The 24856-nt window shown below is 42.2% G+C and overlaps 1 protein-coding gene across 1 annotated transcript in view; it reads left to right on the forward strand.

The window, feature by feature from the left end:
* SLC9A9 (solute carrier family 9 member A9) overlaps positions 1-20808 on the forward strand; it is a 640527-nt gene extending 619719 nt beyond the window's left edge. The window contains exons 15-16 of the mRNA XM_065942379.1: positions 17766-17871; positions 19180-20808. Coding sequence (XP_065798451.1) covers positions 17766-17871; positions 19180-19398 — 325 coding nt within the window. The 3' untranslated portion in view covers positions 19399-20808. The remainder of the gene's footprint in view (positions 1-17765; positions 17872-19179) is intronic.
* Positions 20809-24856: the final 4048 nt, after the last annotated feature.

The raw sequence follows: 24856 nt of genomic DNA on the forward strand, positions 1-24856 counted from the left end.
ATACAGTGGATATACATGATTTCTCTCCTTCTGCACCCCGTAATTCACTGAAAGAGTGGCACAGGCTTTATACTCACGCTGAAAGGGGTCCAGAGCCCCGGCAGGCAAGACTTTGATCTAGTGCCCTAAAGTGTCTTATCCAAAGATGCATTCATTTAATCTTGCAACTCAAGAGTGACAGACCCTTCCAAAGTGGTTTGGGAGGACCAAGGGAAGAGGGCTGAGAGGCACTCATGGCTATGCCCAAGGAGCCAGTTATCTGTGATACCCAGTCTCGGGAGAGAAGCTTTGCCTCTCAGAAGGCAGGAGGGTCAAGATAAAGCATTCCAATGCAGGCAGACTCCTCTAGGGATTTCCAGGTAGCAGTGAGGTTCTGTGTTCGGAAAAGCATAACTGCAAACAAGAGCTGCCCTGGGGAGATCCAAATTGGCTGAAACCCATGGCTTTGGTTTTTCCCACCTTTCCTTCCATGGCCAGTGCAGCCCCACTCATCCCTCACACCCTCCTCTCAAAGACCCCTGTACAGTGTCATTTCCCATTATATTATTTCTTGCCAGCTAAATCCTGAATAAGGTTCAGGTTTCAGATAATACCCTTTCCAAAAGAAGTTGCATGTTAACAGAAAATCCAAAATATGTTTCAAATCTTAATTCAATTCAACAAACATCAACTAAGAGGACTCATTCTGTCTCAGTTCAGTTCAGTTCAGTCATTCAGTCACGTCCGACTCTTTGCGACCCCATGAACTGCAGCACGCCAGGCCTCCCTGTCCATCACCAACTCCTGGAGCCCTCACAAACTCATGTCCATTGGGTCAGTAATGCCATCCAACCATCTCATCCTCTGCCGTCCCCTTCTCCTCCTGCCTTCAATCTTTCCCAGCATCAAGGTCTTTTCAAATGAGTCAGCTCTTCACATCAGGTGGCCAAAGTATTGGAGTTTCAGCTTCAACATCAGTCCTTCCAATGAACACCCAGCACTGATCTCCTTTAAGATGGACTGGCTGGATCTCCTTGAAGTCCAAGGGACTCTCAAGACTCTTCTCCAACACCATAGTTCAAAAGCATCAATTCTTTGGTGCTCAGCTTTCTTCACAGTCCAACTCTCACATTCATACATGACTACTGGAAAAACCATAACCTTGACTAGATGGATCTTTGTTGGCAAAGTAAGGTCTCTACTTTTTAATATGCTCTCTAGGTTGGTCATAACTTTCCTTCCAAGGAGTAAGCTGTCTTTTAATTTCATGGTCGCAATCACCATCTACAGTGATTTTGGAGCCCAAAAAAATAAAGTCTCTCACTGTTTCCACTGTTTTCCCATCTATTTGCCTTGAAGTGATGGGACCAGATGCCATGATCTTAGTTTTCTGAATGTTGAGCTTTAAGTCAACATTTTCACTCTCCTCTTTCACTTTCATCAAGAGGCTCTTTAGTTCCTCTTCACTTTCTGCCATAAGGTTGGTGTCATCTGCATATCTGAGGTTATTGATATTTCTCCCGGCAATCTTGATTCCAGCTTGTGCTTCCTCCAGCCCAGCGTTTCTCATGATGTACTCTGCATGTAAGTTAAATAATCAGGGTGACAATATACAGCCTTGACATACTCCTTTTCCTATTTGGAACCAGTCTGTTGTTGCATGTCTACTGAGCATTAAACACTGCAGATACAGAAAGGAATGAGACAATGTTCCTCCCTCAAGGAGCTCACAGTCTAACAGGGGAGGAGATATACAGTCAAATAGATCTTATATGTTACAATAAATATGATCAGAAAGTTGAGTGAAGGCCTATGGGAACCACAGTTTTAAAAAAATATCCCTAGTTAGGATATAGGAATAGTGATAAAGAAGAACTGAGCTGTACATTCATTAGGATTATGATTTGCTGCATATAAACAAAAATCCAAATAACAATAGCTTAATCAAAACAGAGATTTCATCTCATGTAAAACAAGCTGAAGCTCCAATACTTTGGCCACCTGATATGAAGAGCTGACTCATTTGAAAAGACCCTGATGCTGGGAAAGATTGAAAACAAGAGGAGAAGGGGATGACAGAGGATGAGATGATTGGATGGCATCACCAACTCAATGGACGTGAGTTTGGGTGAACTCTGGGAGTTGGTGATGGACAGGGAGGCCTGGTGTGCTGTGGTTCATGGGGTCACAAAGAGTCGGACATGACTGAGCAACTGTCCTGAGCTGAACTGAGAAGAAGTCCAGTATTAATCAATCTACAACTGATAACAGACTTCTAGAATGTCATCATTAATCCTGTGGTCCTCCTATCTTTCTCTTCTACCATCCTTAGTATACAGCTTCTATCATCAAGCTTATCTCATGGCCCCCAAATGGCTGCTGGAGCTTCAGACAGCACATACAAGTCTCAAGCAAGAAGGGAGAAAGGACAAACTTGATGCTCTTTGCAGAGCTTGTCTAGAAATTCTACCCAACAAACTTCTTCCATTTCATTGGCCACCTAATCTACTGAGGAAATAGCTGCTGCTGCTAAATCGCCTCAGTCGTGTCTGACCCCAGGCAACCCCACAGACGGCAGCCCCCCAGGCTCCCCTCTCCCTGGGATTCTCCAGGCAAGAACACTGGAGTGGGTTGCCATTTCCTTCTCCAATGCATGAAAGTGAAAGGTGAAAGTGAAGTCGCACTGAGGAAGTAGAACCTCTTGCTATTGTAAGGGAAAAAGGGAGACTGGATATTGGATAGGCAAAAAGCAATCTATCACTTGGACTTTAAAGAATAAATGGACCTCCTCCAAAGACAAAATGAGGAAGACCATTCCCAGTAAAGGAAACAGAACATGCAAAGAAAAAAATCTATATAGTATTTGGTAAATATGGAAACTGTGAGTAGCCTACAAAGGCCTCCCAAGTCTTTGTAAACCAACTTTGCTTTTTTAAACTAGTGAATCTTTTAACTTTGGGGTATGTATTATGGTTATTGTTATTCATAGGAAGCTCTTTATTTAGAAGGAATTTGAGGGGGGACCCCTAGATGAAAAAGCTAAAAGAGAGAGTTCTGGCCCAAGGTAGGAATGGAGGAGGAGAATTGAACTTTAATAATTAAAAGGTACAGAGTGGAAAGTCCTAGGAGAGGAGTAAATAAAAGATCAACAGAATTTCAGAGGGGCTTCCCTGGTAGCTCAGCTGGTAAATAATCTGCCTGCAATGAAGGAGATCCTGGTTCACAGTGACAGTTGAGTTGTATCTGAAGGAATGTAGGATTTCCAAGTGCCAAGGTGAGAAGAAAAGCTGTTCAAATGGAAGGACCATCATATGCAAAGGCCCAGAGGTTCAGTGACACATAAACAGGAATCAGTGACTCACAATTATGGGGAACAGAGTTGAGAAGGTATGTGCTATCAGCAGAGAATAATGAAGTTCGAGTATCTAACCCAGGACATAGCCATGGTGGAGGCCTCTGATCTCACCACTTGACAGTACTGTGGTAGCAGTCATGCATTTGTGCTCCAACTTCTTTTAATGATAATTGGGATGCATTTGTAATTTGGGTTCTCAATACACATAAGCTATTGATATTAATAAAATATATGAGGCCTGAATCTGGATCCACATACATGGAAAAAGCAAAAAAATCCCACAGAATACTACTCAGTCACCTTTGGAACTAGTCTGTGGTGCCTCCCCATCAAAATTATTGCATCCTAACTCTCTAAGTCTCAAATCACACAGCTACTCAGTCCTTAAGTCCCCCAACCCTGGCACTTGAAACCCTGAGGAGAGATGGCACTAGTGTATGCTCACCCTCCTCTATGGGATTCTCTCCCCATCCAAACTGTGGGGCTGTTAATGTGGCAGATTCTTTGGGGAAATGATTTGCAAACTGTACAAGGCTATCCATAGCAGGTCATGGAATCATTTCAATAACTCGAGATCAGCATTTCCTCAAAAAGAAAGAAAGAAAAGAAACATGCAAGAATACCACGTTAGAGTAGGACAGACTATCCTGTAGTAAAAAAACACCTCCGAAATCTCAGTTGCCCATCAAACACTTTTATTTCTCTCTTACTTAAAGACTGCTAAGGATGCAGATGACCCTCTAGAGTGGCAGTCCTCTGTGTGGCCACTCAGTGATGCAAGCAGCTTTGATCTGTTAACTCCACCGTCTCAACCTGAGGCCTCCTCGGGTCACCATAGCAGGAAGAGAGTCAGCTGGAGGGATGCTGGCTTCCTGTGTTTCAATGCTGAAATGATACTAGTCACCATGACCAGGGGCTTCCCAGGTGGCACCAGTGGTAAAGAACCCGCCTGCTAATTCAGGAGACAAGAGGTGCTGGTTTGATCCTTGGGGTGGGAAGATCCCCTGGAGGAGGGCACGGCAACCCACTCCAGTATTCTTGCCTGGAGAATCCCATGGACAGAGGAGCCTGGCGGGCTGTGGTCCATGGGGTCGCACAAAGTCAAACACGTCTGAAGCGACTTCGCACACATGCATGCCTCAAGACCAGAGCACGTTGGTCAGAGTTAGTGATACGGCCCTAGTCACTTCAAAGAAGCCCGTGTACCTCCTTCCAAGATGCTGCTGTACCAGAAGGACAGCAGACCTGGCTATTGGTGCATCCTAGTAATGCCCAAGATAAGCAAATAGAGGACAGAGGGGATGGGATAGGATAGGATGGGAGAACAGGACTAGGAATAAAAAAATAGGAATAGAGCCAAGTGGACCACACAAGTATCTTTAGTTTTATGACTCTGTAGATGTTAGGACATGTACTGAGAAGTAATTGTAAAATGCATTTCCAGGTAGGGGTTAGAGGTGGAGGAAAAAGTTTGCAAGTGACTGCATCTGAGAGAAAAAATGTGCCTGGAGAGGAAAGTGAGATTATTTATGACAAGTGACCCTGTAATAACATAGGGCTCTCCTCTTGTGTCCTCTCAAAGCAAAAAGGTTTTCTAATATCTCCTGAACAAGAGACTCAACTCAACTCAAAATAACCCAGCATTGTATATCCTGATTCCCATACGTGCAAAAAACTCATAGATTACAGCAGTCAGCATTGCTGGAGAGTGCGTGTGTAAGAGAGAGAGAGAATTGTTTTCCTCAAAGAGACAAGGGATGTGCATTCTACTAGGAGTTCACTAAATGGTCAAGGACAACCAAGGCTCATTAAGAACACAGTGATGAGAAAAGGCTGCTCTAAGGTGACCTTACAAACCCGATGCCCAACGTGAAAACACCTCCCTTCTGAGCAAGTGTCTTCCCCTGTGGAGACAGGTCATTCCTGCATCAGGTGCCTCGGAATTTAAGTGCTCCATTTGAAGCCTTGCTGACATGAAACAATGAGCCAAGCCTCCCTGGGCTTCTGTGCAGGACACAGCTCCAAGAACACAAGGGAATCTTCTGAGGGACAGTGTAGTAGCCAGCAGAAGAAACAGTAGGGATGCAAGCCATGTCGGGGGTGAGCAAATGGGGGGACATTTTAAATATATCTCTAATACCTACAATTCCTCAAAGGACAGAGTGAAAACTAGTAATAATAATGTTAACTAGTGTTTGCTGAGCACATATTATGTGCCCAGACATGTGCTTTTTTATCTCACTTAATCCTCTCCCCTATGAGATCGCTATTATAAGCTATTTCCATTTAATGGATGGCAAAAATGAGGCTCAAAGAGCTTAGGAAATTGGCTTACTCACAGATCATAAGAGTTGTGATTCAAACGCAACCTATCTAACTACTCCACACAAGTAAATAAAAAATACACAGAAGACATGGGATTATTCAGAAGAAGCAGGAAGTTATGAGCTGAATTATATCCTCCTCCCCAAAAGGTATTTGTTGTTGTTCAGTCACTAAGTCATGTCCACACTCTTTGCAACCTCATGGACTCTAGCACACCAGGCTTCCCCATCCTCCACTATCTCCCGGAGTTTGCTCAAACTCTTATCCATTGAGTCGGTGATGCTCTCTAATCATCTCATCCTCTGCTTCCCCTTATTCTCCTGCCCTGAATCTTTCCCAGCATCAGTCTTTTCCAATGAGTCAGCTCTTCAGATCAGGTGGTCAAAGTATTGAAGCTTCAACTTTAGCATCAGTCCTTCCAATGAGTATTCAGGGTTGATTGGTTGACTGGTTTGATCTCCTTGAAGTCCAAGGGACTCTCAAGAGTATTCTCTAGCACCACAGTTCAAAAGCATCAATTCTTAGGTGCTCAGCCTTCTTTGTGGTCCAACTCTCACATTCGTACATGCCTACTGGAAAAACCATGACTTTTACTATATGCACCTTTGTCTGCAAAGTGATGTCTCTGCTTTTTAATATACTGTCTAGGTTTTTCATAGCTTTTCTTCCAAGGAGCAAGCATCTTTTAAAGATATATTGAAGTCCTAACCCCTCATACCTCACAATGTAAGCTTCTTTGGAAATAGGTGCTTTGCAAATGTAATTATTTAAATTAAGACTAAGTCATACTTGAATGGGATGGGCCCCTAATCCAATAACACTGGTTTGCTTATAAAGACAATCCTGTGACGACTCAGGGGGACAGCATGGGAAGGTGAAGATAGTGATGCAGGGATGTACCCAAGGCAAGGAACACTCAGGAGCTCAGGCCGTGACCAGGAGCCAGGAGAGAGACAGGGGGCGGCTTGGCTCTCAGAGCCCTCAGAAGGAACCAGCCCTGCCATACCTTGATCTCAGACTCCTAGCTTCCAGAACTGTGAGACAATACATTTCTGTTATTTTAAGCCACCCAGTGTGTAGTGCTTTGTGATGCAGCCCTGGTAATCAAAGACACAAGGTAATTGCAATCTCTAAATAATTACCTAACCAGACCTACTGGAGCATCATGAGCCTCCTTAGTAATGAGCAAATAGAGGCATCAAGAATTGAAGACATTTGCTCAAATTGAGAGGCAGTCACAAGCCAGAACCTCAGCCATCTGTGTTTGGTGTCTGCTGCCTTCCTCCCCCTGAAAGCATTGAAGGTAGTTTCCTCTTTAGCTCTGTGCTCTGAGCATCCTGGCCCATGGTCGATGATGAAGCTGCCAGTAGGGAAGTGACTATTCCTATTTCCCCGAGGCAGAAGATGAGTACATGGGTGCTCCTGCCCGTGTCCACAGGAGGATCAGTGCCCCTCAGGCATACATTCTATTCTTATGTCCAGCAGAAGGGCCCAGCCTCGCAGATGAGCCAGAGGGGGTTCAGGCAGGCTTAGCCACCTCCATATTAAATATGAACTCTGGAGTAGCTAGCTGAGACTCCAGCACTCACAAGACCACATGCAATCAGTGTTGAGGGGTGGGGGCAGAAATCAAATAAAAATTTCACTCCAAACCAGAGTGGAGACTCGGAATGCTGGTACAGAGTCACTTCTCACAGCCCAGTTCTTCAAGACACCACAAGGCAAGTGACCCATAAAAGCCTCTGGTTGAAATCACCATGAGCTAACAGAGGGGGTCTGGGTCTTTGGCAGCACTTCCCCTAACAACCAGAAGGCTAGGAAAAGCCAAGATTCATTCCGTGTGAGTAACTGCAGCATTCTTCTCTAGAACTGTTTTCTGTCAAAACAGTGAGCCAAGTGTAACCTTCTCTATGGTGCAAATGGACTTAACTGCATCTGATAGGCAGCAAAGATTCCTGGAAATCTGTGATCGCATTCTGTGCCCAAAGGGAAAAATCTTCAGGACACAATAGTGGGAGGAGAAGCAATGGTAGTAAAAGTAACATTATTGTCATGGTTATTATTGCACAGTGTAGCTCATAGACGGGCCGTCCACAACCAGAGTCCTTCAAGAGACAAGATGTCATTCTGCTCCACATCACTTAGACCACTTACTGGTTTTCAAGGGGTTGTTATTATGCAGATTGTTAGGACCCTACCCAGGGGGTCAGGGTCAACGGGCTGGAAATCTACATCTTAATAAGCAAAAAGCCATTCTAATACAGATACCAGGTGACCACACTTGAAGAAACTCCAGATTTAGACTTCCTTTTGTATTTAGATCCAAGGCTGCAGATCAGATGAACTCTCAGGTTTCTTTTCCTCCAGCCTCATGATTCCAATATTTCCCTCTGTTTATCTTGTGTCCACTTGCCCTACTTACACTGGCTGCTTTGGTAGCCTACAACTGTCTTCTTTCCTTTAACCTTTCCAACAAATTCCACTGCCCTTTCTCTGCTCCTGGATTGTCTATCTGGAGCTGATAGAATTAATACTTAATAAGTAGACCTTATAGATACCAGTGATAAAAACCAACTCCCTATACAAATAGGATAGCAACCACATCATTTTATCGGCCTTTAGTCTGCCCTGGTCCTTAATACTTAATCGCCAGTTTCCTAGCTCAGGATCTCTAAGGGAACATGGATACATTTTAAGGTATCTCTAAAATGTCCTGTGAAATTGTATGCAAATGAAGAGCACACAGGCATTTTTTTCTGAGATGCTAGCTCAAGACCAGGGGAGGTTAAGAACCATGATTCCAAGTGCCATTGGACTCACCTGGTGTGACATAGGAAGTTCATTCTGGTAAATCAAAGGTACAGTGGTTGAATTATGGACAATTCCCAGTTAACTCAGGCAATTCAGACAGAGTGCAATTTACAAATCTAGCTAGACCACATCCCCATTCATTAATAATGTGCTAGATACTATTAATAATTACCAAGGATATAAGATCAAATAAAATACAGTCCTGGAGGGTTCTGGGAAGAAGACAGTGGTAACAGCAGTCATTCAGTCTCTGGAGCAGTCAAGACCCCTCAGAGTTCCAAAATTATTTACAAATGATGAGTACATGGGTATTTTTTCAGAGGGCTCCCTTCCAGGTCAGTGTGCAGCATTTAGGAGAAAGGACCTTGGAGTGGCATCAAAATTGAGCTGCATAGAGATGATAGTGACAGCTGGAAAGGCAAGGTCCAGATCAACTGGTGGGGGTGTGGGGGGAGGCAGTGGGCATAGGAAACAGGGCAGGAAAGCTCAGAATGCAAGTTGCCATGTTCACTACTATATAAACACAGCAGAAGAGGATCCCTGTGAAGTCAGGACAGCTTTCCTGGGTCCTGCCTTATTCTTTAAATTCAGGGAAACTAATTTTGCATAAAACTGAACAATGGAAAAGAAGTCAAATCCCGTAGAGACTTATTATAAGGGAAAAAAAGAGGATAAGGAACAGAATCTACAAAGATGTACAAACATCTCTACAAATAATGAAAAAATGCCAGAAAGATGTACCCATAAATAGATCAAAACTATAACATACTATATTAAAACAGGTTAAAAGACATTAAGAAAATGATACAAGCTGTGAAAGAACAAAATAAATCAGAATAATAAAAAACTCTGGAGACAATTTAAAAGTTTTAAAAAAATTATTTCAGAAATGAATAGCAAGTCAGAAGGGCTACATAAGCAAATAAACACAATGGATAATACCTTAGGAGAAATTTCAGGTAAAAGTAAAGTGTTTTAAATTAAAAGGAAATGAAGAAAAAAGACGTAAAAGGTTTAAGAGAAAGTGAAAAAAAAAAATGAAGACAGGTAAAGAAGACTGCCCACTCAGAAAAAAAAGAATTCTTGAAAAAGCAAAGCAAAGCAAGGAAACAAGAGAAGTCCTAATTCAAGAGAACTTTCCTGAAACACAACACCCTTAGCACACCGGGAACTACTCTGAAAGAACACACCATGCACATGAGACTATCAATCAGGAACAACAAATATCAGGAAAAAATTAGTGACATTAATGAACTTTAAAAAAAAAAAGTCCTTTGGACATCTGCAGAAAAAATACATGGTGTATGAGGGAAAGAAAATTATATTCTCATTAGAATTTTCAGGAGCAACTCCTTATGTCAAGAGAAAATAAGAACATATTTAAGTAGTCAACTAAAGGAAGCATAGGTCAACAATTTTACTTCTGGAAAACAGACTTTCAATATACAAAGGGCACTGTTATCAGTATGCACGAACTCAGAGAATGTTCCCATGAATCCTTCCTGAGGAATCTACTAGAGAACAAGCTTCAGACAATCCAAATGACTAGAAAGACATTTACATAAGGCCTGAAGGTGAGCACTAAATATATAGTTACCTGTAGAGCTAAGATTTAATGAGGTTTGAGAGAGAATATAGAATATAGTGGTTATATGTTCTAACTGTTTAAATATAGCACAACTATGTATAGTTGTACTATAGATTTTCTTTATTTAAGAAGCTAGAATGGCAGAAGGATAAGCAAAAATGTTTAAATATTATAAAATATCTATATTCTGTCATTATTATGGTGGTAGTATTATCATTATGATATTACTATAATACTATGGATAAAACAAATGAGTCATTACAGAATATTCTAATTTATCCATTTCCTATGTACTTGAGAATCATAAATTCTTGAACTGAATTGTAAGTATCCATAGGAACTCATGAGATATATAACCAGTGGTGTGGTGAAGCTGGTTTACAAGAACTGGTAAGAACAGGTTGTACACATCTTGCCCAGATCAACATTGAATGACTTCATGTTGGTATATTAGAATAAGCCACGATGGGAGTGTTTACACTGTGGAAATTGGGAAATGTTACAAATCTGCCCTTTTTTTCAAGTGAGTCAGTTGTTAAACATTTACTAGCACCCCGTTGTATACTGCAACCCTTGATGCCCAGATTGTGGTATTAAAATACCACTTCTCACCCAAAAAAAAACACCAAGGAATGTCATAGAAATAGCTGGTTTGAGGTTCAAAACAGGAAATGTACAAGATGAACCTATAACTTGTCATACAGATGACAAGGAAACTACCAAATACACTAGCATTATGTCAATAGGACTCAGAAGCCAATCTGAAGATTCCCATTGACCAAAAATCTTCAGTGTGAGCTTCAATGATGATAATAATTACAATCAAATTCATTTAAATTCATTACTTCATGGTGATATTTAAGCAAAGAAAAAGTTATTTTCAGGGAGTCATAGCCAATCATTATCTGGAAAACTAGTAAACAGAGGAAATAAATCAAACATTTATTTTGCCTTTCGTATATTGACTATTCCACTGAACATTCCAATAGGACAAATGATAACTGTCTCTTTATAAAAGTATTCTACCTAATAAAAGAATAAAAGATAAAATTAGAATTTCACTGTTTGCACATCCCAGTGAGCAAATAGATATAGGTATTACACATCAGTGGCTGCTGAAATCACACACAGAGAGAGAGCCAGATATGCTGTGCCTTCTTGAGTCTTGCTGAAGTGAGAGAATAGAACCTGAGTCTGATCCCATCTCTGGATCCAGCTGGCAATTTGCAGGAAATACAAAAGGCAGAGGAACATGATGGGTTGCACGTGAGTTTTCAACCAGCAATTCAGACTATGGGAAACCCCACAGGTCAAAAGGCCCAAGTTCTTCAGCAGATAAATTATAAAGAAAAACGTGAAAGAGTAATCTATAGATTAAAAGACAAAATACATTTTTAAAATAGGCAAGACCAAACTGTAGTGTGTCAGAATGCACATTTAAGTGACAAAACTGTAATAAAAACTCAAAGAAGTGATTGGTATAACAATCGGGATACAGTTACTTTTGGGGAAAGGAAGAAGTTTGGATTAGGATGGGACACCTGGAAAAGGCTTCAAGGGTGAGGCCACATAGTTCTGTTTCCTGCAATCTGGAAGCTTCCATTAAGATGTAGCACATTAGGCTTGTGAGGTTTGATGTATCCCTTTTTCATTTTACAATAAAAGATTTTATTTAATAATAAATTTCTTGCCCTCTGGCTTTCCAAGTGATTCAGTGGGTAAGCAGTGCAGGAGATGTGGTTTGATCCCTGGATCAGAAAGATCCCCTGGAGAAGGAAATGGCAAGCCACTCTAGTATTCTTGTCTGGAGAATCCCGTGGATAGAGGAGCCTGGCGGACTACAAAGAGTTGGACACAACTAGAAAGATTGAGCATGCATGCACACTCATGTGCACATCCTTGCCCTCAGCGAGCTTAGAATCCAAAGAGGGAGACAGAGGTGTAAACAGTTAACTTCAAGACAATGTGATAAATGCTATCAGGTAGGTATGTACACATTGACCTTGAAGGGAGACCAAACAGACACATGAGTGGCAGAGCTCAGAGATAAGGTGAAGGGGGTTACAGTCACTCCTTGCTAGCTTATTCTAGACAGTTCTGCTTACTCATCAGAGTGTTCATCCAGACTTCCATTCTGCCCCAGCAGTTATCTAGGGCAATTTCCTCCAGAATGGTAAAGGTTAGGATTGTCAATCAAAGGAATACATGTTCACCCATGTGTGTGAATAGCGGGTTTCCACATTTTCCTTGATTTTAAACCAGAATTTCATGGATAGCCTAAGAGGAGAAGGTGCCATCTTGATAGTTTGTTCCAGAAATAGAGTGGTTGCTGCGACAGGATCCACCCCTATGTTCCCTGTGAGTGCCCAGTGCAGAACTGAAGTCGAGCGAGAGAGAACAGAGTGATGGAACAGCTTAAAGAGGAGGGCTTCAGTTGGACTCTTAAAGCCTTCCTCCAACCTGAACCTCCAAGACAACTTGGCAGAATGGTTGATCACATCCTTAGGCAAGATGGCAAGACAGTGAGTGTCTAATTACGGAATCCAATAAACCCAAAGGAAAGACGGGGAGCACACTCAACTTGTTAGCCCCCATTTCCTGTGAAACAAAGCATAAAGGGTGTGATTTGTACATTGAAATCAAAGAGTGACAGGATGTGTACAATTTGGGGATGTCCTCTGCTAGTTCTGTTCATGGATGCTGAGTAAAGAACCGTGTGGGGACTCAGCAAGTCCATAGCAAATGGGACATAGTTTTATGCAGGTGAAAAGTCAAAGTCACTCGGTCGTGTCTGACTCTTTGAGACCCCAAAGACAATGGACAAAAAATGATGATTTAAAATAATCAAAACATTTTACAGATGAGCCTGTTTACAGGGCAGGAATAGAGACACAGACATAGAGAATGGATGTGTAAACACAGTGAGGAAGGGGACAGTGGGAAGAACTGGGAGATTGGGATTGACAAATATACACTACCATGTGTAAAATAGCTAGCTGGTGGGAAGCTGCTGCATAGCACAGGAGCTCAGCTTGGTGCTCTGTGATGACCTAGAGGGGTGGGATGTGAGGGGGACAGGAGAGAGCTTCAAGAAGGAGATATGTGTATGCATATGGCCGATCTATCACTTTGTTCTACAGCAGAAACCAACAGAACATTGTAAAACAATAATACTCCAATAAAAATTTTAAATAAATAAAATAATCAAAGCAAAAACTAACAGAAGAGAGAAATCAATGTCACCATGTACTTTGGAAGTTAGTTCAGTTAGGCACTAAATTTAGGTCTGGACCTGCTGATAGCAGATGTATTTTCTCTTTTGGCCTGAGTTAATTGTCTTTCCTATTTCACACATGTTAAATTCCGAGTAAAGCTCCAGTTTTTACTTACATCTCCTGAACCAAACTGCTATTCCCAAACTCATGCCCTTTAAAGATGAGAAAAGTCATTGTTTTTTTTCCCCCTAGAGCCTAACATTTCATCTCAATGTATTTCTAACTTATTAGGAAAGCAAAACTAGCTGTACCAAAAATACCCAGTGGGGAATCTCTCTCTCTCCAAACATATACTAGAACCTGATAAGAAAAATAACCCAGTTTGCAAAATTGGCAGTAGGGGTTTTCTGGAGATCAAAAGAGTTTTCTTACTAGTTTAATAATTCCAGTAACCCTGGAGATCTAGCCACTTTCCAGACCCCACTCAGCAATGAAGAACTCAGAAAGTCACTGATTCTCCCATTCCAAATCAGTTATCCAATCAGATGAGAGCTGTTACTCATGCTCAATATGATGGAAATGTCTGGGATCTCAAGGCCAGTTCTTCCAATAACTAACTGGCTGAATTCCACTGAGCAATTCTTTTATTCTCTTTGAGCTTACTGTCTTCATTAATTCAACAACTATTTATTGAACATCTAAAATGTATCAACCACTGTACCAGATGAAGGGGACAGCCCTACCCTCAAAATGACCACCACCTAGAGACAAGAATATATGGCAAAAACACTTTGCATTCTATACACTGACAGTTGCTCTGTCGTGTCTGACTCTTTTCGACCCCGTGGACTGTAGCCCACCAGGCTCCTCTGACAATGGGGTTCTCCAGGCAAGAATACCGGAGTGGGTTGCTATTTCCTTCTCCAGGGGATCTTCCCAACTCAGGGATTGAACCTGGGTCTCCCGCATTGTAGGCAGATTCTTTATCACATGAGCCACCAGACTGCAACTGTTAATTTTCTTTTGTGGGTACTTCACTAGTTTTGCACATAAAATAAAAACACGTGAGTCTATGACGGAACAAATAAATGATCAAGCAAGTGAGATACAACGGCTGTTTTCCAGCCACTTTGTCTTGTGCCAAGGCCACATGGCCCCATCTGTCTGATAACTTAGTCCCAAGAAGTCTGTTTTGACTTGACCTTCCTCAGCCTTTTATCCTCAGGAAATCCTCATCTGTTGGCTGTCATCTGCCCCCTTCATTCTTCCCTTGGCACAGTCACCCAGAATCTACCTCCATCACTCATAGCACCCCTGAATATTTTCCTAGACCATAAATTCAATAAACATCCATCGAGCACATAATATATATAGCAAACTCTGGGCAAACTAAGATGTTGGCAAACATAGACCCTGCTCCACATGGCATCTGGGGATGGTGCTTACACATTCCATTCACTGCCACAGGATGTATGTGCTATTCCTTTGACCTGAAGCTACTGAGACACAGCCAGAATGGCATCTTGCGTTTCCTAGAAGAGTTTTATGACAACAAATTCTCCTACCTCTCACCTACCACCTGACACCAGCCCCCATACAATAACGTTTAACCCAAATAGATATTTTTGGTGCAGGAGCAGCTTAAATTTTCCAACCACTAACTACCAGCTTGTGACTTCTGATACCACACCAAGTGCTGAGTGCCATTCTCTCATCTCTACCCTAGCATCATTTCTCCTCTATTATGTGAACAACAATCGACACACCACTTTCTCCAAAAAGTATTACTTAAGAAATCATTTTTTTAATAAAATAGCATTTGAATGGCATGTGAGAGAGTGCAACACCATTTTCCCACATTATATCAGTTAATATTCACAGCAATACTTGAGGCTCACAGGGGTCAGTCGCTAGACCATAGGTCATAGAGTCAGTGAAGGGGCAGAGTTGCCAGTTGTACACAAGTCTTCTGAGTTGGGAATCCCAGAGCTTGTCCAGAAGGACCAAATAGTAGCCCATTTGGTCCAAGCCTCACATTCACAGAAAGCCACAAAGTAAGTGATTAAGTGTTAGCACCAATAATAAGACACAGAGAGTTAAAGAGATACCTCATGGATGGCAAGAGGAGAAGGGGGCAACAGAGGATCCAGAGATGATGGAATGGCATCACTGACTCAATGAACGTGAGTTTGAACAAATGGGAGATAGTGAAGAATGGGGAAGCCTGGCATGCCGCAGTCCATGGGGTTGCAAAGAGTTGGACATGACTGAGCCACTGAGCAACAACATCGGGATAAAAAGAAGAAAATGTTCATCGTGCAGTTTTAAATTTGTGTTTTCCTTTTGTGACATGGTTTTGACATTTTGATTTTTCAGTGTATTGAGAATTTCAAACAATGGAAGTTGCCCATGCCTCTCTTAAACTTAGAACCTTGACAAACCCCATTTTTACTTATACAACACCGCTAAAAATGTTGCTTATTTGCTGTCACTTTTCCATCTGGAAATAAAATTGGCTGGATTTCCTTTGATTTATGTGTTGTGCTTGCTAAGTCACTTTAGCAAGTCCAACTCTTGCAACCCCATGGACTGTAGCTCCTCTGTAGAACCCCAGGCTCCTCTGCCCAGGGGATTCTCTGGGCAAGAATACTGGAATGGGTTGTCATTTCCTTATCCAGGGGATCTTCCTGGCCCAGGAATCGAACCTGCATCTCTTGTGTCTCCTGCATTGGCAGGTGGGTTATTTACTGCTAGTGCCACCTGGGAATCTGTCACTTTTCCATTTGGAAATAAAATTGGCTGGATTTTCTTTGATTTATACTCCAGTTATATATGTGTGTGTGAATATATATATATCTTCCATCTCAGCTCCCTATTAAAAAAAATTTTTTTCTCCTGACCTATGCACACCATAACGCCTGTCAGAACACATGCTCCTGCCTGAGCGGGTCCACAGCTCACCAGCAGGGCTGTGGTCTGCGAGCTTTTCTTCCCAAAGAACCAACTGGTCACATACTCAATTCCACCCTGAGAAATTCCCTTCTGCTAGCATATGATGGTTGTGGATGCAGACAGCAAAGGGAGCCTCTGGATTACTTAAAATCATTGTGTATTTAGGCCTCAATGCTTTCATCCATAAAATGAAGGAAATAACACTCTGTAATAAAAATTAATGGAAGATCATCAAGAGCTTTCCAGAGTTGTAGACAGACTTGCAAGATGTCACAGGCAATGCCAGGCTCTTAACGTTAATATCTTCCCCATCCTTAACTGAGCACAACAGCTGCACATCTGAAAGGAGTCGGCAAGTTTTCCTGCTCACAGTTGCAATCACAGACCCTCTTAAGTATCTCTTCAATCACTCTTCTCGAATCATAACTAGGCTGTGTTCATGAGCCTCTCTCCTGCTTTGTCCCCACTGTGGGGGTAAATGATTCAAAGTCAGAGGCCAGCAGATTCCTGGCCCCTGCCAGCTACACGCCCCTCTGTCCCACACACTCAGGGCACCCTGGAAGGACGGAGTGGTGTCATCCACTCGTGGATTGGCTCCAGTAGAGCCTCCACCAAGATCTTCTCTTGAGTGCCTGGGGGTGAGTGCACATCCAAGAGCCAACATTAAAAGCTTTCCATTTTTTTCCCCTCTCCCTATTTATTATAGCATTTCAAAAAGTTGACGAGGTGAACTATTCTCCAGCAGAGGAAATAATACAAAGCTTGAAAGTTGTTTCTGATGGAATGGTGAAATAATTTCACTACCTTTCTGGGAGGAAAAAAAAAAAAAGGCAACCTGAGGTGGCAGCCTCTAGGGATTTCATTATTGCTAGATTGGAGGAAAACCTAAAGGCTTTAGATAAACAGGTTTTTTTTTTTAACTCGTTAGAGCACTTTGGGACGAACAGAGGAGAAAGACAGGTGTTAGACAGTAGAATAAACCTAGCTCCAGCTTATTTACATAATTTGTATGGCAATGCATTGATGTATGAAGTATAAAGTGACTGTGTTGAATAGTGAAAATAAAACTATTTTGGCAAACAATCTGTGTTCACTACCCAGTTCTCGAATGAGGGAACGTTTTATGAAATACCTCTTGCTATTTTGTGTGAAAATTACCAGTGGTTTAAGTTGTGTGTGCAGTTTTAGGAAAACACAATCTTTTACGCTATTATTTCAAATAATTCTTAAGAATATGTTCTTTAAGCAGAGGGGACGTTGAGTGGGAGAGGTGAGGAGAAGAGGATCATTTACACCTCTCTGACGTTGGCTGGTCCAGGTACTGTTTCCCCATGATTAAAGACTATCAGGAGGGCTGGAAAAGTGTGGGGATCAAAGAATATAAACAGCAAATTTGTGCAGGCCACATTACTTCCTCAATAAGGGAGTAGGGGATTTGAAGGTAAAAATAACTATCTTTCACTGCATGCAAAGGTTTGTGCTATGTGAGAAACTCCATCCTGACTTCCTCTCGGCAAGTATTCCTTAACAGGCCTCACAGATACCTGAAACCAATTCTAACCCACTCTGGTCCTCCACTGACCACGACGTTACCTGAATGGTGTGGCCCAATTTCCCGATTGCTCACCAGTCCTCAGGCCTATGGGGTGAGTAAACATCTCGTGAGGGACAGGCTTGGTGAATACTGATAAAACCTGGAACCTTGGGGCTATTTCTTCTGTCTTGAGGAGGAAGCAAACAGTTCTTAAAATTCACTGCACCAAGAAGCTTCTCTCTTTTTCATTGTTGCTGATGTGAGCTCATTCTTCTTTTTAAAAATGCAATTTTTTATTGTCACCAATATTTTTAACCATAAAATGAATTTAGAAAAATATAAAAGAAGTAATGTGTCCTCACAAACTGCTATGTTTTGAAGTTTTGAATATTAGGCCGGGTGCCTTATAGCTGAAGGGAGTGGAATAAAAAAAACTGCTGAGAAGCAATTAGACTCCCTCCCAGTAAATCAGAGGGTCAGAGATGGGAGAGGAGCAGAATCTTGGAGTTTGTGGTACCCCTGGAGGTGGCCGACCCCATGTCTAAACAGAGAAAAAGTCATCTCAGATCTCAGATGTGCTCAAAACACAACAACCTGAGCCGGCAATTCTCAAAGTGTGTCCTCAGACCAGCAGTTTCAGTCTCACTTGGAAACTTGTTTTAAACAAAGATTCTCAGGCCCCATCTCAGAATTCTGGCCTCAGGAACCCAGTATCTGTGTTTAAGGAGTGATTCCAGTATAGGCTGAAGTTCGAAATGACTGACCTAAGGTCACCTAACCAGGGCTCATTCTATAGGGAATTCTGTGAGGTCTTCCCAAAGCCAATGAAAGAAAACTTGAGATTTTAATTCCTTTTCTTCAAGGTGAGGACAACTTTATTGGCCAGATCTAGTTGGTTTCCACCATTACCCACCATGGAAACTTCCAACCACTTTTAGCTTTGGGACACTCATCCCATTTGAAACTTTTCAAAGAAAATATAGCAGACATTGAGTTAAAATATCAAAACCAATACTAGTGCATTCCAAAACCAATACTGGGAATCATTCTGTACTCTGAGGTCAAACAATTCTAAAAACTCCTCTCATCCAGGTTAGATACCCATTCAAAACATCCATAGCATTTTATTTTAACTCCCCTAACCCACAGACCTGCTCAATTGGCACACATTCTCTTACTGATGAGACTTAGAGACTTCTTATGATTGTGTGATGATGTCCATCTTCAATGTCATCTTAGAAATGTTTCACAACTCCTGCAGACATGGAAAAAGTTACATGCGGCATACCAGAAGCTTCAGCCAAGTTAAGACAGGGCAGTGTAAAAAGGAAAATGAATATCCTGTTCTCCTATACTGCAGGACTGCTATTGTCTTCTGCTTTTATCAAGTGAACTCTCTCTCTTTCTCTCCAAAATCTAGGAACATCTCAAAGAGGATGATGTTGAATGCATCGTAAACCAGGACGAGCTTGCCATGAATTACCAGGAGCAAGGCACCTCACCCTGCAGCCCTCCTGGGGAGGACCAGAAAGCTTCACCCCACACTCCAAGCAAGGAAAACATTTACGAGGGGGACCTTGGCCTGGGAAGCTATGAACTCAAGCTGGAGAAAACCCTTAGTCAATCCCAGCTGAACTGATGGGCGTGAACGGTCAGACATCACAGGTCATGCAGGGCTCACTGAGGAATATAAGCAAAGCTGATGAGGCCGAGGGCACGGAAGAGGCTGGAAAGTGTATGAAGTGCAGAAAGGAGAGATTCAAAACATACATCCTCTGCTGCCCACAGAAATGAGAATTTATTATCATCCCTCTGTATTAGGCAACTGATTTGAGTTTTGGACAGTGCCATTTTTATTAATGAATTGGGTAGGGTGGGGAGGGTGTGGGCATAGGAGACAGACATCTAGTTGCTGGGAGGATGAAACAGTTGTTCTTGTGTCTGCAAGGTGTTTCTTTTCTGTATACAGCTCTCCTGACCCCTCCCTCAGATTTGAAATTCTATTCCCTCATTTGGGAGAGTTTTAAAACTCTGTTTAAAAAGAGTTTCTGAGCTTAAATGCGTGGCTCCTAAGCTGAAGGGAATACCCATTTATCCAGGAAGTGACACATTTTACATGTTTAGAACCTAGGGTCCCACTCCGCTCCTAGTGATCCAGGGCTATTTGTCCAGATAAGTGCTGGACATACCACTGCTGATGGCCTTGGTGCATGGGGACCCCTATGCTTCTGGGCATCCTCTTCAAGCGGCTCCCCCCACTGCTTGGAGGGGTTCCTGACAGCTGGGAAGCACTTTCCACCTGGGCGGGACCCCTTCCAGGGACAGTGGGGTTCTCTTCCCCGCACCAGGTTTCAGCTTTCCTATCCTTGCTTGCATTCAAGTCACTTCCTGGCTCCGTGGCGGGCCCTTCTGTCTGTGGGGCGATGAGATGCCATAGCCCAGGCTCCTCTCCAGTTAGACCTCTCAGCGGCGCGTGCGCAAGAAGAGCAGGACTGCGCATGCACAGAGCTCCCGCGCATGCGCAGAGCTGCCGCGCATGCGCGGAACCCCCGCGCATGCGCAGAGCCCCCACGCAGCGCCAAGGACGCCGCGTCAGCACCCTCCTCACAAGACGAGGCTTGTGACCTGAGGCGGAGAGACCAACATAACAGCTTTTAATTCAGCTGCATGACCTGTGCCTTTAAGCCATTAAGATACCTCAAACCCAGCTTCTCTTGAAGTAACAGATGTTCATATCAGACCCCGAAAAGGTCAGCCCGAAGAGGGCAGCCCGAGTCACGGGTGAGCAGGTTCTGAAGAGTCTGCATCTGAGGATGAGCGTCTTCCTGGGGCCCAAAGCTTGAAAGTAACACACGCTTTGCTGACGAGTCTTCAGGCTTTTGACACGAACCATGGAGGTGCCGGGCACGCCGCTATGCACAGCAATCCTCTTGCTTCCCAAACGGTAGAATCCAGGGGCACAAATTATTTTCTACTCAGCTAAGTATATCCTGGTCATTCCAGATAGATATGGCAAGCAGCAGAGCATGAAGTTTTCTAATTTGACTTAATTCTAATAAAACTTTGTTATAAAGTACGATTGTGTTCGCTAGTACATTATTTTAAAACGTCCTTTACTGTCCTAGGGCTTCCCTAGCTCAGTTTACTGACTGCAATACAGGACACCCAGGTTTGATTCCCGGATCTCCAGTGAAGATCCCCTGGAGAAAGAAATGGCAATCCACTCTAGTATTCTTACCTGGAGAATCCCCATGGACAGAGGAGCCTGACAGGTTACAGTTCATGGGGTCGCAAGAGCCGGACACGACCTAGTGACTAAAGCACCATCTACTGTCTTGCTAATTGGCAGTGCTAAGCCCCTACTCTTGAAGTGTCAGGTGAAGTGGGCACTGAAAGGTGATGTAAGGGAGATGCAGGCATCCTCTGGCCAGGAAGTCACTGGAGTTTCTGGCCGAGTCAATGATGCATGCAGAGAGCATGGAGCTGGGAGGACATGAGAAGGGAAGGTGGAGTCAGGCAGAGGGGAGCACCTCCTCCTTTCACAGGGCAGGGGACCAGAAACCAAAAAGAGCTCCAAAAATAGGGGAGGAGGGACTAGAGGAAAAGGACCAAAGGAAGGGAAAAAGAGAAATGTTCCTCTTAACTGCTGCCTTTATCATGTGAAAGGCAGGGACGAGAACTCCTGTTTTGTTTCTTTCCCTTTGCATGGAAAAAGACACACCAAGGAAAGAGAAGATCCCCCCAAAGCAGACAAATGTGAGTGGGGGCAGAAGTGGAGAGAAGGGAGAGAAATATGCTGAATGGAAATGAGGGTCAGTGAAGAAGGAAAGGTACACGGTCTAACCCAGCACCAACTTGCTAAGATGGCAGAGCAAAAATAGCCTCCTGGCCGCAGGCAAAGCTCTCTTCTGCTTGGGAAAAGAATCTTTTCTCCAGCTGCACATCCTGAACCATTACCCACAGGAGATTGTGCATGTGTGCTCAGCCATATCTGACTCTTTGCAACCCCATGGACTGTAGCCCCACCAGGCTCCTCTGACCATGGAATTTCCCAGGCAAGAATACTGGAGTGGGTTATTTCCTTCTCCAGGGTATCTTCCCAACCCAGGGATTGAACCTGTGTCTCTTGCATTGGCAGGCGGATTCTTTACCACTGCACCACCTGGGAAGCCCCACAAGAAGACTGAGGGCTTCTTAATCTGGGTTGGACCACTTATCCCAGTGTCTCCAGCTAAGTATGATATTGGGCGTTTGAGGAAATTGTGTCCCACCCAATAAGACAGAGTTCCAGCTTCAAGATGTAATAAACAGCCTCTTTCCCTCTGAGTCAGCCAAAGACCAGAACAGAGGCTAACTGGTGAACCAGTTAGCAATTCATAAACCCCAAATTCCCTTTTTGCTCCTGTTGTGAATAATAATAATTTATGATCTTAAATGCTCTGTGCTTTGATTAGCAGCATCAGGGCTATGCAATTCAAGCCTATTATTTACTGCCAGTTTCTAATGAATAATAAAGGAAAAGGAGCTTTATTCAAACCACTAATGCCTGCATTCATTATTAGAGCTTTAAACAGCACCCTAATTAATTGGCTTATGGTTCTTCTTTGAACTTCTTACCATATACGTCACACATATACACACATGCAGGTGCATGCACACACACACACACACACACACACACACACACACACAGTAGCTCTCACTGTCAGGGTCCCAGCTAACACCTCTGTAGTTTTCTGCCTGGTACTCAGCACATGTCTGAACAAGTTTGAAGCCCAGTGGCAAATGCTGTCATGGTCTTCATTTGTAAAGTTTCTAGAAACTTCTTGGAGGACAACTTAATGGTATAAGTCAAAGCTGAAAATTCAAATACCCTTTGACCCACAAGTTTTATGGGCAAAATTTTGATTCCAGATATTTGAGGATTTCATACATACAAAGAATATCTATTAAAATAAATGAATTGCTACCCTGGTTAAATAAAACATGCAACATGCATCTCATGAAACAGCATCGTATGTACTGGTATGGAATGATCTCCAAAATATATTGCTAAACAAAAAGACCAAGGTGCAGGGCAGATGGTATGCGGCTGTTCTGGAAGGTTAAAGAAGAAACTGTTAATATGACTGGCTCTTAAGAATTGAAGAGAGACCTAACACTTCTGTATCTTTTGGGTTTTGTACACTGTAGATGCATTATTTATTCAAAATAATAATGAGAAGAAGAAAATTCCTATGAAATAACACATTGAGGTGCTGAGCTAAAATAGGAAGTAAGGACTGGAAAAGCTATTTTACAACACAGTCTTTGAGACCTTGGGAATACCAAATATAGCGTCAATAGTACCAAGAGCTTCTGGTTTATTCATTTGCATCATTCAACACATATGGATGCAAACTGTATAAAAGGTCTTTAAAATTCAAAGATATGTGACTCAGTCTCATCAAATATCTAGAAGAAGACAGACACTATAAGGTATCTAGACATATGATAAAAGTATAGTAACAAAAACACTGGTTTTGGCTCAGAAATAAACAAAGAGAACAAGAAAACCTACTACAAAGGACAGAAACAAATTCATGACCTATATTTAGAAACAGTTCATAAAAAATGTCATTTCAACTTGGGAGAATGGATGAATAGACTATTATCCAATAAACAGTATGGACCAATTTGACATTCAATATGGGGAAAGAAAGAAAATTAGGTAATACTCTCAACATACACAAAATTAAATTCCAAGTAACTTTAAGAGTTAAATGGAAAAAGTAAACCTGCAGGATAACAAAAAATATAAAATAAAATATGGATACGCATACAGATGGTCTTCCTGAGAGAGATACAAACCAAAAATAGAGAATGACACATTTGACTCCACAAAAATATAAAATTTTTTATAATTAAAAATACAACAAGCAAAATTTTTAAATGAAGCAGAGAAAAATACACATATACTTTTTATTTGTGTGACTAAGGATTATCCTTCAAATTATACAAAGAACTCTTACTGATGCATGAGAAAAAAAAAACTTCTGAACACAAAAATATGTCAAGAATATGTAGAATCAAGTATGATTCCTTCTATCCAGACTTCTAGTTTTATGCTTCCCTGTAGAAAAGAAATACTTGGCATTTATGCATGAGGAACTGTACAAAATGATATTCACTGTGACACAGTTATTATAAAATATTGGTGGAGAGGGGGAATACCCATCAATAGCAGGGGCTAACTAACCTGTATTATACGCATATTCTGCAGCAGTTATACTCTCTGTAGAGATGGACCCATACACATAAACTCACGTGGAAATATTTTCAAGATAAATTGTTAGCGAAAAAGTCTGGACTGACTCCCAGTAGACTGATAACAAGATGAGGAATAAGAATAGGAGAGCTGAACCAAGAGAGACTTTTGGTTTATCTACATTACTTTTAATTTTCACAATGATGTTATTTTCATATATAATCAGTTCTTGAAGCTTTGGCTTCAAGATGGGGGAAGGTGGTGGTCAAGAAAGTTGTCATGGAGGAACTTATATCTGAGGGAGGTCTTGAAAGATGAGAGTGTTTGACCAAGCAGACATGATAGATACTGAACTGTGGGGCAGGTGGTGGGGTGGATCAGTATTATAGAATATGTAAAAGGCATTCCAAACAAAGGAGAGAACCTGGGCAGGAGACAGAGGGGTGTGAAGCAGCCTGGTGCATTAGAGGAACTATACATTATTCCACATGGTGCTATTCATGTGTTGAACATAGGAAAATGGAAGAATAAAAGATAATTCTGGAAATGTAAATCAGACGAAGTAGTCTGAGCCATGATCCTTTGAGAATGGGGAGCTATTGAAATATTTTTAACAGGGAAGAAAATTACATGTATTGTGAGGAGACCGAATACCAGGAAGACTGGGTATTGGTGCAATAACCCAGTTTGGACAGAATCCAGGAGGATGGAGAGGAGGCAGCTTCTAGACAGGTTTCAGAACTAGACTCAACAAAGCTGGTCACAGGATATGGAAGGTGAGGAAGCCGGGGGAGCCCAGAAGGACCCCATATTTAAGGTTTAGGTGACAATATGTTGATGGCTCCATTCA

Source organism: Muntiacus reevesi, chromosome 8 (assembly GCF_963930625.1).
Source record: "Muntiacus reevesi chromosome 8, mMunRee1.1, whole genome shotgun sequence".
In the NCBI taxonomy this organism is placed as follows: domain Eukaryota; kingdom Metazoa; phylum Chordata; class Mammalia; order Artiodactyla; family Cervidae; genus Muntiacus; species Muntiacus reevesi.